The sequence below is a fragment of the Balaenoptera physalus genome (genome assembly GCF_965194825.1).
Source record: "Balaenoptera physalus genome assembly, chromosome: 7".
NCBI classification, from domain to species: Eukaryota; Metazoa; Chordata; class Mammalia; order Artiodactyla; family Balaenopteridae; genus Balaenoptera; species Balaenoptera physalus.
Genome location: NC_138886.1, coordinates 46,685,000 through 46,697,162, shown reverse-complemented (window position 1 = coordinate 46,697,162; position 12,163 = coordinate 46,685,000). Strand labels below are relative to the sequence as shown.

At 36.1% G+C, this 12,163-nt stretch overlaps 1 protein-coding gene across 1 annotated transcript in view; it reads left to right on the top strand.

Moving 5' to 3' along the window:
• LOC309664976 (cytochrome P450 1A1-like) overlaps positions 1-10,939 on the top strand; it is a 28,542-nt gene extending 17,603 nt beyond the window's left edge. The window contains 4 exon segments of the mRNA XM_082471149.1: positions 1,212-1,282; positions 1,285-1,494; positions 9,226-9,313; positions 10,865-10,939. Coding sequence (XP_082327275.1) covers positions 1,212-1,282; positions 1,285-1,494; positions 9,226-9,313; positions 10,865-10,874 — 379 coding nt within the window. The 3' untranslated portion in view covers positions 10,875-10,939.
• The last annotated feature ends 1,224 nt before the right edge of the window (positions 10,940-12,163 follow it).

Genomic DNA, 12,163 nt, shown 5'->3' with positions numbered 1-12,163 from the left:
TGAGTTAACACAGGTGCTAGTAAAGAAATACTATTTGCATGGAGGCACTTGTTTAAGTAAATGAGTATGTAATTCAAGACTTGATATTATGGGAAAATTATTCATGTTGAATCTGAAAGGTCACAAACTCAAGCACCCACTGAGCAGTGGAAAATACCAAAAATGAAAGAATTGTACTTTGTTGAAGCAGTGGCAAGAGGTCATCCGCTGCATCTAATTCAACCCAGTAAACTGTTGGTGAGCAGGGCATTGTCCCACTGTTATCAGCTCTTTCAGTTATAAAAAAAAGAAAGTGAAAATGTAGATTTTCATGTGGAATCTTCTGATTTTTAAATGTTAGCAACAATTAACTATTTTTAAAAGATTATGAGAGCAAAACGAAGTTTCTTGGAGGACTGAGTATGACTTGTAAGTCCCCAGGTCCGTGACCTCTGGTGCAGAGAGAAAACAAATTTTTCTCCTAGACAGAGGGTGACATCTATAGGCAAAGAGACCCAGTTCTTTATGAAGTCAAGTGAGTCCCTGATGTATGGCTTAAGATGTAGACAACTCACAAACATTAGTTGTCATAGACGAGCCAGATGTGGTGCCTGTAACAAAAAAAAGGTGGAGGGAGAAGAGAGAACCAAATGCACAGCAGTTTGGGAACTGTGGGCAACCCCCCCAATCAGGGCTGCTTTCAGGAGACCTGGCTCCTCCTTGTGATGATGTGTGAAGGCTATTTCCTAAACATAGTGAGAGAGCACCTGAGTGAGAGGTGTGTCTCAGTGTCATCATTCCTGCTTATTTTACTTAAAGCAAAGGAGACTGAATATTTATTACCTTTTATTTATACCACAATTTTGGAATATTCTAAGGAGAATTTTGTGGAATTATTCATTTAAGATAATAAAAAAATTAAATACATTTCATGTATTTTATTCACTATTTAATGAACCAGAAGTCATTTTAGTGAAAAATAACTGTATTAAATTTTTATGATAACTAAACCTGTCAACATATTAAAGGAAAGAATGACATATATATCTGTAATAATTATATAATTACATAGCTCCATAACTATATACATATATATATAATTTATAAAGGATGTTCTGAACTTGAACAAAACACTTTATGCAAAACAAAATTGTTATGGAGAAGTTGGCAACAAAGGTAAAGGTGATAAAATGATTCCTTTAAAATTTTTTATTTTTGTCTATTTTATACAGAACTATTTGGGATAATCCCAATTTATTCAGACCTGAGAGATTTCTAAGTGAAAACATGGAACGGAATAGAAGTTTGTTGAGAAAGTGTTGACTTTTGGAATGGGAATCCGAAAGTGTCTCGGAGAAGATGTTGCACGAAATGAGATATTCATTTTCATCACCACAGTTCTGCAGCAGCTCAAGCTGGAGAAGTGCCCAGGAGCCGAGCTTGACCTGACACCCACGTATGGGTTAGTCATGAAGCCAAAACCATACCAACTTCAAGTAGAACCCCGCTCCACAGGTAGCTCCTGTTCATAGATTTGCAGACTGGGTGGAGGGTTTCTTGTTTAATTCAGAAAAATTATGGGCTTCAAATTCATTTAGCAAGAAATTTAAAATTCATATCCCTATGCTGTGCTGTTCAGTTCATTGTATGCCATCCTAATGTAGGAGCTGATTTTTGAGTGTATGGGGTTTTAAACCCATGTCTCATGTGATGGTGTCCCAGGTGTCACTGTGTCACTGTGAATATGGAAGAAGGGAACGAGGACTGCTGGATGGAGTGAGCAGGCAAAGGAGTGCTATCTTCCTTCCCTTAACGCCAGCTACAATAGACAGGTGTACTGATATTTGTTTTAAATATTGGGTTCAGAATAAGAACAAGGTTCTGATTTTAAATATATTTCTTTCCACTGGACTAGAAACTAGGTATTCAAGAGGTCCAGAGGAGGGAGCTAGAGTCACCCAGAACAGCAGAGAACGTTCATGGTGATAATAGGTGGACTGAGTTAGATTTAGAGAGGCAGGGAAAGGGACTTGAAGGGGGGGGTGGTTTCCTTCGGTGGACTGAGTTAGATTTAGAGAGGCAGGGAAAGGGACTTGAAGGGGGGGGTGGTTTCCTTCAAAATCCATTTTTATATCTGCTCTTATGTTTTCTGGATTATGAATTTAACTTCAGAGCAAATTGGTGTTTTTTACAATGTTACCAATTCCTTTTGATACCTACTAGATATACATGTGTATTAGTTTGCAAGGGCTGCCATAACAAAATACCACAGCCTGAGTGGCTTTAACAACAGAAATTTGTTTTCTCATGGTTCTGGAGGCTGGAAGTCTAAGATCAAGGTGTCAGCAGGGTTGGTTCCTCCTGAAGGCTCTTTCCTGGGTTTGTAGGTGGGCTGTCCTCACATGGCCTTTTCTCAATGGCCACCCATCCCTGTGTCTCTCCTTTTTGTTGTAAGGACAACAGTTATATTCGATTAAAGCCTCATCCTAACAGCCTCATTTTAGCTTAACTATTGGGTTGGCCAAAAAGTTCGTTTGGGTTTTTCCATAAGATGTTACTAGAAAACCCAAATGAACTTTTTGGCCAACCCAATACCTCTTTAAAGACCTTATCTCCAAATACAGTTACATTCTGAGGTACTGGGGTTTGGGATTTCAACATATGAGTTTAGAGTGGGGGAGATACAATTCAGCCCATAATAACATGTTATGAGAAAAAAAAAGACAGCAATTAAAAAATTTTTTCAGTATCGTACCCAGCACTAAGTATGTGCTTCTTTAATTGGACTTGTTAATGAGCTAAGGCATATAAGGGACATAAAATGGACAGTGAAAAACTAAGAATTTCAGATTGAAGCTTTAAGGGGAGTTGCATTATAAAGGGTTTGAAATCCAGGCGGGAGTTGAGAGCATGTCTGGAGTCTAATTCAGATGGAGAGAGCACTTAGGGCTAATGACCTAAGACCATCTGGATGATGACCATCTTGACCAGGATGTTGCAATGGAAGCCAAGAAGTTAAACAACTGGCAGACATTGAGGATTAAAGTCAGGACTTCGTCTTTCTTTCCAAGTACAAATAAATTCAGCATTATCCTTGGGAATAAACAAATTGGATTGCCTGTCCTTTTTTGTAAAAGCTTTTGAAATTATTTGCATTATCCACATGACAGTGTGTCAAACTGAAACTATCCTTACATTTTTTTCTGTAAAAAACTATCAAATCTTCTGTATATGTACTAATAATGGGGATGACAGGAACACTATAGGAATCTTGTTATCTGTTTATCTGGTATTTTCTTTAAGGAATTGTGTTTTTCTAAATCTCTTGTTTTTTTTTTTTTAAAACAGTAAGCAAATAAGATTCTATACATTTATTTTAACACATTGTATTGTAAAATGCTAATTTTCACTTTAACTCTGCTCCTAAGGCATAATTAGTGTACTGTTGGGCTTTTTGTATAATTCATAAGTTTGCAGTTTATGTAATTTTAGAAACATGGATAAGAATAAGACAGGGAAAAGAACATTTAAAAGCAAAATAGAAAAGCTATTTTTAATTATATGTATTTACTTATCTGGAAATAATTTATTTTATGAAATATAATTAGAAGCAACACTGTACCAACATTTTACATTGAAATAACTTATATTAACATAAACACTCCAAATAATCATCTGGAGACTACACACAGAATTCATTATGACGATACAGCAATTGATAATATATGGATATATGCATCAGTGGTAATCCAAGACGAGTGAGGTCCTTAAAGCCATTATACATGAAGTAAAAAGATAGCGTAATAGATGTTAGATAGCCTGCTATACAAAGGTACATATAGATGCTTACCACACTGTGCCCTCCTTGTAGCTACAGCCCCTTGGGGCTTTTGGTGACACCATGAAGATGAAGGTCAGACTAGAAACTATCCCCTGCATGATGCAAGTGAGCACAGAATGTGTCTGGTCCCAAGTGTTTTTCAAAGAAGAAAACTTGCACCAAAATTTATTAAGACATTTATATATTCCCACATTGAAATTCTCTAATTCCTTCCCAGTTAAACCTATAATTCAGATGTGCTATCAACCCACATGACAGGGTAAGAAATCAGAACCATTTTTGAGAGGTAGAAGGGGTCTTTGGGGATTTTACTCTCCAAATAATTATTAATTAGGCTGTAAAATCTACAGATCCTTCCAGGCTTCCAAGTGTGTGGATACATGATTTGATGTTTCAGATTCACACAGGACGTCCCCACAAAATCCAAGATTCATACTTTAAACAACAAAAAAGTCACCGTACTATGTACACCTTAAATCAGAAATAGCTAAAGGGAGGTGTTTTACAGCTTACAAGGCTATAAAAAACAAATGCCCTGTGAGGAATGAACCGTTGGCTTCCCCTTCAGATAAGAATAAAAAGCAGGATGCAGGCAACTGATTCCCTATGATACACATTTTTAGCAGTAGGAGAGCCAAAATAAATAAAAATTATAAAAGTTTATAGGTCTTTTCTATCCTTCAAGTTATTTACAGAGAATAGTTTACCTTAATTCAACATCACTATCAAGCCCCATCAACCATAAACTACACACATACAGGCAATACTGTTGCCTTTATCTCTACCCCTGTGGATGGAAGCATGTTGCATGAATGAATTTTCCAGCTAAGTGTGATAACCAAGTTCCAAAATGCTCATTTGAATGGATCTTAATTAAAGTCTTTCTGATGTCTTAAAATGCATTTACTAAATATAGTTTTATCTTTTCCAGACTTTATATTGACATTTATTTCTAAGGGTACTGCACTGGGCTATAGTCATTTGATGCACTCCTGATCAATCCTCCATCCCTGCCTCAATACCTGACTTCATTCATTACCTTCATACTGATCTTCCCAACTCCCTGCAAGCTCCACAAATGCAGGGCCAAGTCTGCTTGGCTTCCATTGTACCTCCAGTATCCAGCACTGTTTCAGGCACATAGCAGACAATCGATAAATAGTTGTTCAGTGAATGCGGGAATGAATTAATGATTAAATGAATGAATCTAACAGAGGAGCAAAAGGAAGTATCCGAGATTTTCTAGTATGGATAGTATTTCTGGCATCTCTGCTCCTATTTTAATTTCTACCTGCTGCCTCAGTCTAAAAATCTGTTCAGTGCTCTCACACCTGTTTAAGCTATAAGGTCCAGATCTCATCAAATACACCCTTAGTTCTTTTTTTTTTTTTTTAACTCACATTTTTATGACATCAGATCCCAGCTGGATATTACTAGCCTCCCCCCATCCCCACAGGACCACTGTCAAAGTGTGTCCTAGCACTTAGGAAACTTTCCAAAAGTAACATCTCAAATGTGCTCCAGAAAGTCAGTGTTTCTCCAGCTCCGACATCTTCATCTTGTCAACACACATGCATATAGATAGGCAGCTGACCATTCACTAACTTCACCAGACACATTTGTTGTCTAATGGCATCTGTCACTTCTCCTGCACACTCTGATGGAGAGAAGGGGTCACTGCTTTCTCCCTGAAATGTTTACACCCAAAGATGGGTGTTGGAGTTTACTTATTTTTCAATGGCGTAACTGAGAGTCAGGAGTAATTCTAAAGAAAGCTTACTTGAGGTTTGGGACTATTGGAAGGAATGACATAAACATACACACAAAATTATGTCCTGTGCCCTACTGCTTAAGCCTAAGACTAGATTGTTCCTAGCACCTCATCCTGCACCAGTTCCCTGCTCTCTTTGCTCCCTGTGGACAAGAGCAATTCCCTGATCTGCTACCTTCCCAGCCCCCAGATTACCATAGGCTTTGTATTTTGTGCTTTCTTTCTCTCTCTCTCTTTCTTTCTCTTTTTAGTTAGCTTAGCTAGAGGTTTATCAATTTTATTGATCTTTTCAAAGAACCAACTTTTGGTGTCATTTATTTTCTCTCTAGTAATTTCTTGTATTCAATTCCATTAATTTCTCCTCTAATTTACATTTCTTTTCTTTGGCTTACTTTGGATTTACTTTGCTCCTATTTTTCTAGTTTTCTAAGGTGGAAACTTAGTTTATTGATTTTAGATCCTTTTTTCTTTTCTAATATATGCATTCAGTGTTCTAAATTTTCCTCTAATACGACCCAGAATGTGGTCTATCTTTGTGAATATTCCATATAAGCTTGAGAAGAATGTGCATTCTGCTGTTGTGGGATGAAGAAGTCTACAAGATGTCCCTTACTATTTAGTTGATTGATGGTGGAATTAAGTTCAACTGTCTTTACTGATTTTCTGCCTCCTGGACCTGTTCATTTCTGATTCCAAACTAAAATTTAAAACTAAATAATGTGTGAAACATGCATGCAAACAGTTAATATTTCTAGCTACTGAATTATTGTGGAATTTTATTTATTGGCATGGAGAGATGATATATTTAAAAAAGCTAATGTGAAATATTGCATGTAACTATTAATTATTTTGTGTATATATACACACGGAAAGTGTAAGATGTGACATGTAAATAGAATGCCAACAAAAATATGATTTTTTTTCTATTTTAGCTTATGCTCTAAATATAGTATTGCATTTATTTGAGATTATAAATTTCCTCTACTTCTGTGAATTCACATAAGGGTGAAGAAAGGTTTCAGGGTAGCAAGTACCTATCACAAAATTCATGGGTTTGGTCTAGAGAGGGGGATGAATCTTCAGACTAGATGCATGAACTGTGAATTAAAACACCAGGTTATAGAAGTTTTGCATTAATTAAATTAAAATAAAAGCTGGCAACTGAGAATAAAGAAAGAGACACACAGTTAGTATAAAACCTCAAAAGTCTGGGATCATTCATTGATCAATTAAGAAGCTCTACACACCTACATAACTAAATAAACTAACTTTATTTAGTTTTTAATGTGTGTGTTTTTAGGTGCCTACTTTAAGCCAGGCTCTTTAGATGCCAGGCATAATAAAAGATGACTAAAATATGATCTCTAACTTCAGAAGCTCTTTAAGATAGAAGTGAATGATGATAAGTGTGTGTGTGTGTGTGTGTATGTGCATAGATAGCATATAGGTGTGTATATATATATATATTATATATATATATATATATATATACAATGATATAGTTAAATATACATATTTTAATTGTTCTTTCTAAGACTGGTCATAAAAATTCAAGCTTTCTCGTTCCCTCTTCATGCATTCAATGGGGATGTGTGTTTGAAAATTTCTTTGCAACTTTCTCTTTTTGTGAAGAGTCCTTGACAGGGTGAATGCCCTTTTTTGATCAAGGAGCTTCGTATGGTTCTGCCAACTTACCTCTTTGCACAGCTGGTCACTCTTCTAAGGAGTCTTCATTCTTTGATTCCTTTGTGCCAGCTTGGCCTATTTTATACTATTTCCTAGCATTCCATACTCACTGGTCCTCACTGGGTTTCACCATGCCTCTCACTATTCTGCCTGGCATTTTGACTTTCATCTCTCTATTTAGAATTGCCAACAGGTTTTACCATCACACAGTAGGTGAGAACAGAGCAGTTTAGAAATTCAGCACCTTGGGAAGAGAGTTTAACACAGCTGGAGGGCAGAACTTCACCTACTATCTTAGCAGTGCTTGCTTAGCTTAGTGTCTGGAACATAAAGGCCTTCAACATGTATTCAGAGGAATCACTCCCATTCAAGTATTTATTGACAATGCACCTCATTGGGCCTCTGTGGGCCAGGGAGTAGTATTGTGTGAAAAGGCTTTCCAAAGTTAAAATTGCTATGGGCAGTGAAGTGATTTACAAGATGGTATCTCTTTGGTTAACAATATTCTTACTCTACATATTTCAGAAAATTGGGAAATGAAGCCAAGTATGTGAAAACTGTTCTTTGGAGCAGGAGCAATAATAGCTTTGGGTTTTGAAATAAGAATCAAAGGTGGTGTTTTCCCCAGACTATTGGGCAAGATAGATTCGAACGCAATTACTCTCTATATGGAAAGCTGCTGTTTGCTTTTTAGTTAAGATTTTTAAACACAATTTCCCCCATTTAAAGAAAGTTACGTTACTCACTTCTCCTCCCCACTGCTTCTTGCTCTATACAACAAATGCAAGTTTGATGAGGAAATTTTAATTAAGATATCCATACAGAAAAGTGCACAAAATGTAAGTTTAAAGCTTGGTGGATTTTTACAAACTGAACACCACCAGCATTCCACAGCCCCCCAGCCTTTCATTCCTCCTTAGCCTCCAATCTCTGTGCCTCAAGGATAACCCTTATCCTGACTTCCAATGCCCTAGTTCGGTTTGTCTGTTTTTGACCTGTACATTAAGGGAATGAAACAAATGTGCCCTTTTGTGCTTGACTTCTTTTGTACCACATTGTACTTGCAAGATTCATCCATGTTCTATTTGAAAGATTAATCAAGTTGTGTGTAGTTGTATTTCATTCATTCTCATTGTTCATTGCTATAGATTGTTCCATTAGGTGACTATACCACAATTTATGAATGTATTTTATTGATAGAAGCCACTTGGGTAATTTCTATTATGGGTCGTTATGAAGAGTGCTGCTATGAACATTCCCGTGCACAGTTTTTGGTGAATACATGTAAACTTTTTTGTTGGCCCGTATAAATATAGGACTGGAATTGCTGAGTCATAAAACATTTGTTTGTTTAATTGAGAAATTCCAACTAATTTTTCAGCATGGTTGTACCAATTTATACTCCCACCAGCAAGATGAAAAAGTTCTCTGGTTGTTCCACATCCTTTTCAACAGTTGATATTTTCTGTCTTATTTTCTGTATTTTTGTTTTAGCCACAGTGATGGCAAACATACCCTTATTTAAGAGACAGATGGTCAGATAAATCCCTGGCCTGTTACCTTACGTGAACTTGATTTTGGCAATGTTAGCTAGTTCATTCTCTCTTAATGAAATGAATCTAGGACAGATTGAGTGCATTCATCCACTGAAGTCCTTCAAAAGTGAATGATCATCCAACCCCCTGCCACTGCCCCCCTCCCTCAAACACAAATGATCTTAGCTCACGGTTACCAGGGCCTCCTGAGAAAGCAGTTTTTGCCAAGACTTTTTTCCAATTTCTTTGGGAAGAGATTTTACAGGATTTCCCCTGTTAATCAAAACAATTTCTGCCTTTAAAATGTATCTCAGTTATTATAATGGCTATGTTTAGTTTATAATTTCAGGGTAATCTAGAAGTGGTTATTTATATCTGTTTATTTTGTAGCATATGCCTTTTATATTTTTCAGAATTCTACTTTTCGCTGAAAGAGTCGGTACTAAAAAAACAGGACGTTCTATCAACTCACATTCCTAGAATTCCTTTTTGGTCAGAAATGTAAGTCTGTTGACCCTTCCAAATTTTGTCTCTCTGACAAGAAAAGAAAATCCCTAAGAGAACATTTTGAGATTGTATTGTTTTCCATTGTCCTTGTGTTTGTTTTGCTCTGTTTCACTCTATTATCCAACTAATGCCATCCTGCCTATTATTTACTTATTTTAAAATAAAGACTTGGAGTAATTTTTCATATTTTTCTAGAAGTCTCCCTTGATTAGAAAGGTATTTCTGGGCAATAAAACTTAAGTTTTGACTGTGAAATTCTGTCAATAGTTTGAGAAAGTTTGAAATTTCTTTCTGTTGTATGTACAGTTAGGTGATCTTATGAATTCCACATGGATTTTATATGCAATGATCCTTCAGTAACTAGTTTCTAAGAAAAATAGAACCTTTTCCATACTTAATTTACAGACCTAACTTTCAATTTCCTCTTCATTTTGTTTATGGTAACTTTTGCCATGAAAACATAAGTGATTTTAAATAGCCAAATATATCTAGTTTTTTCTTTATGGTTTTTGAAATTCCTATCATACTTAGGAAAGCCTTCTCCACCCCAAATTTATACAAATAGCCTCCTACCATTCCTTCCAATATTTTTCTTTAAAAAAAAAAAGGGGGCTTCCCTGGTGGCGCAGTGGTTGAGAATCCGCCTGCCAATGCAGGGCACATGGGTTCGAGCCCTGGTCTGGGAAGATCCCACATGCTGCGGAGCAACTAGGCCCGTGAGCCACAACTACTGAGCCTGTGCGTCTGGAGCCTGTGCTCCGCAACAAGAGAGGCCGCGATAGTGAGAGGCCCGCGCACCGCGATGAAGAGTGGCCCCCGCTTGCCGCAACTAGAGAAAGCCCTCGCACAGAAACGAAGACCCAACACAGCCAAAAATAAATAAATAAATATTTTAAAAAAACAAAAAACAAAAAAAGGTAGGCATCCAGTTCTGTTTCCTTCTGGGTTATCAATCATATCAGCAGCATTTATTAAATTAGCCACTCTTTCTCACTAAGTTAGATAAAAACCACATATAGACTTATCCTTCTGTGGACGCTCGACCATATCTGACTAATATATTTATATATTTATGTGCCAATATTATACGCTTTTGATTACAGTGACTTTATAGTTATCTTAGTAACTGAAATTCTCTCACTTTGACTTAATTGTTCTTATTCAGTATTCATAAATTTCTTGGCTACTTTTAGAGATTTATTTTTGCATTACACATTCCAGAATTATTTTATATAGTTCCGTAGAAAAGCTCATTGAGATTATATTTTGAGTTGTGCAAAATTTATGTATTAATTTTAGAAGTACCAACATTTCTATGACAGTTCTTATTCTGGTTGTTTTATGTCCTTCATTTGCATTTCAAATTTTAATTTTTATGTCTTAAACTATTCTTGCTATACTTAGGTCTAAGAATTTTATTGTTTTGTCCATATTATACATGTATATTATTTTTCACTTTAGTTTCAAACATTATTGTTAGGACTGAGAAAAAGTTATTGAGTCTCATAAAGTGTCCAGTCAGAGTTAATCCTGGGACTTTTTCAGGAGCTGCTAGAAGGAGATACTCAAAATGAAAAACATCGTGTCATGAGAAACCTGGGAAACAACTCAACATGAAGGAAAATAGAATCTAGAGGTGGAGACATAGTAGGTACTAGAGCTATTATTTGAATTTCTGGAACAAGCCGTATCTGAAACCATTATCATCTGTCCTTTTCAATTACTCAAGCCAATAAGCTTCCCCTATTTCAATTTGATTTAAGCAAGTTTAAGTAGGTCTTATTTTTCTTTGCTTATCAAATAAGGTATGTATAGACGTTTGAACTTGACTCTTCCAGATGATTTTGTTGCTGGGAATCTTCAGAAAACTGCCAAGTTACACTCTACTACTGTCATGGAAAAAAATAATTTAATGGTAGTAGAGCTGAACTTAAGAGAGGTGTTGAAATGTTAGCAAAGATGTGTAGAATGAAACTGAGATTGCTTCATTAGAGCCCAGTTTTAAGAGATACTGATACAACAAAAAGTATGAGGGGTTACAAACGCAAAACTGTAAAAATAAAGCAAATCAGTTGTGTGAAAGGATGATGAAGGACACTTATCTTCTATTGCCTGTACAATATAAATTTGATACATTAATATTTCCTTTCTAATGGATAGTTTAGAACTTCATTTGACAATCATTATTTTATTCAAGGCATTTTTATTAATTAAAAAACAAACGTTAATTGTAAGTAGCATAATTATGTTCTTTTACTCGAAGAAAATAGAGCTTGAACCCGCTATGATGTTCTGAAGTTTCTTTTGTGCCCACCTGTTTATCCAGCAAGCTGGTTTCTTCATTATTGGCTTCCTTACAACCCGTTGCACAACTCTGATTTTGTTTGTGTTTCAGCTTTACAGTCATACTGAGGCCAATCAACAGCTTTCAAATATTTGATCATGTCTGAGATTATATTTAGGGAACTCCTTTGCTTCCTGTTGAAAAATAGTTGAGGCTCAAATAGGATTTGGAATGACCACTTATCACTCAGGATTTCAAAACGTAATTTTTGTATCAGTTGATAATTCACTTATTCATTCTTTCATTTCACTCCACATATGTTTAAGTGGGTGTGACTATAATCCAGGCACTTTTCTAGACACAGCATAAACATCACCGGAAAACAAAGATCTTGCTCTCATGGAACTTAGATTCCAAAAAGGACAGAGCAAATAAACCTATGAGCAAAATATAAATTATGTCAAGTGGTGGTAAGTACTGTGAACTAATGTGAAGTAGAGTAAGGACAGAGAATGCAGGTGGAGAGGGGTGAGGATGCCCTTTCATATGATAGTGTAGAA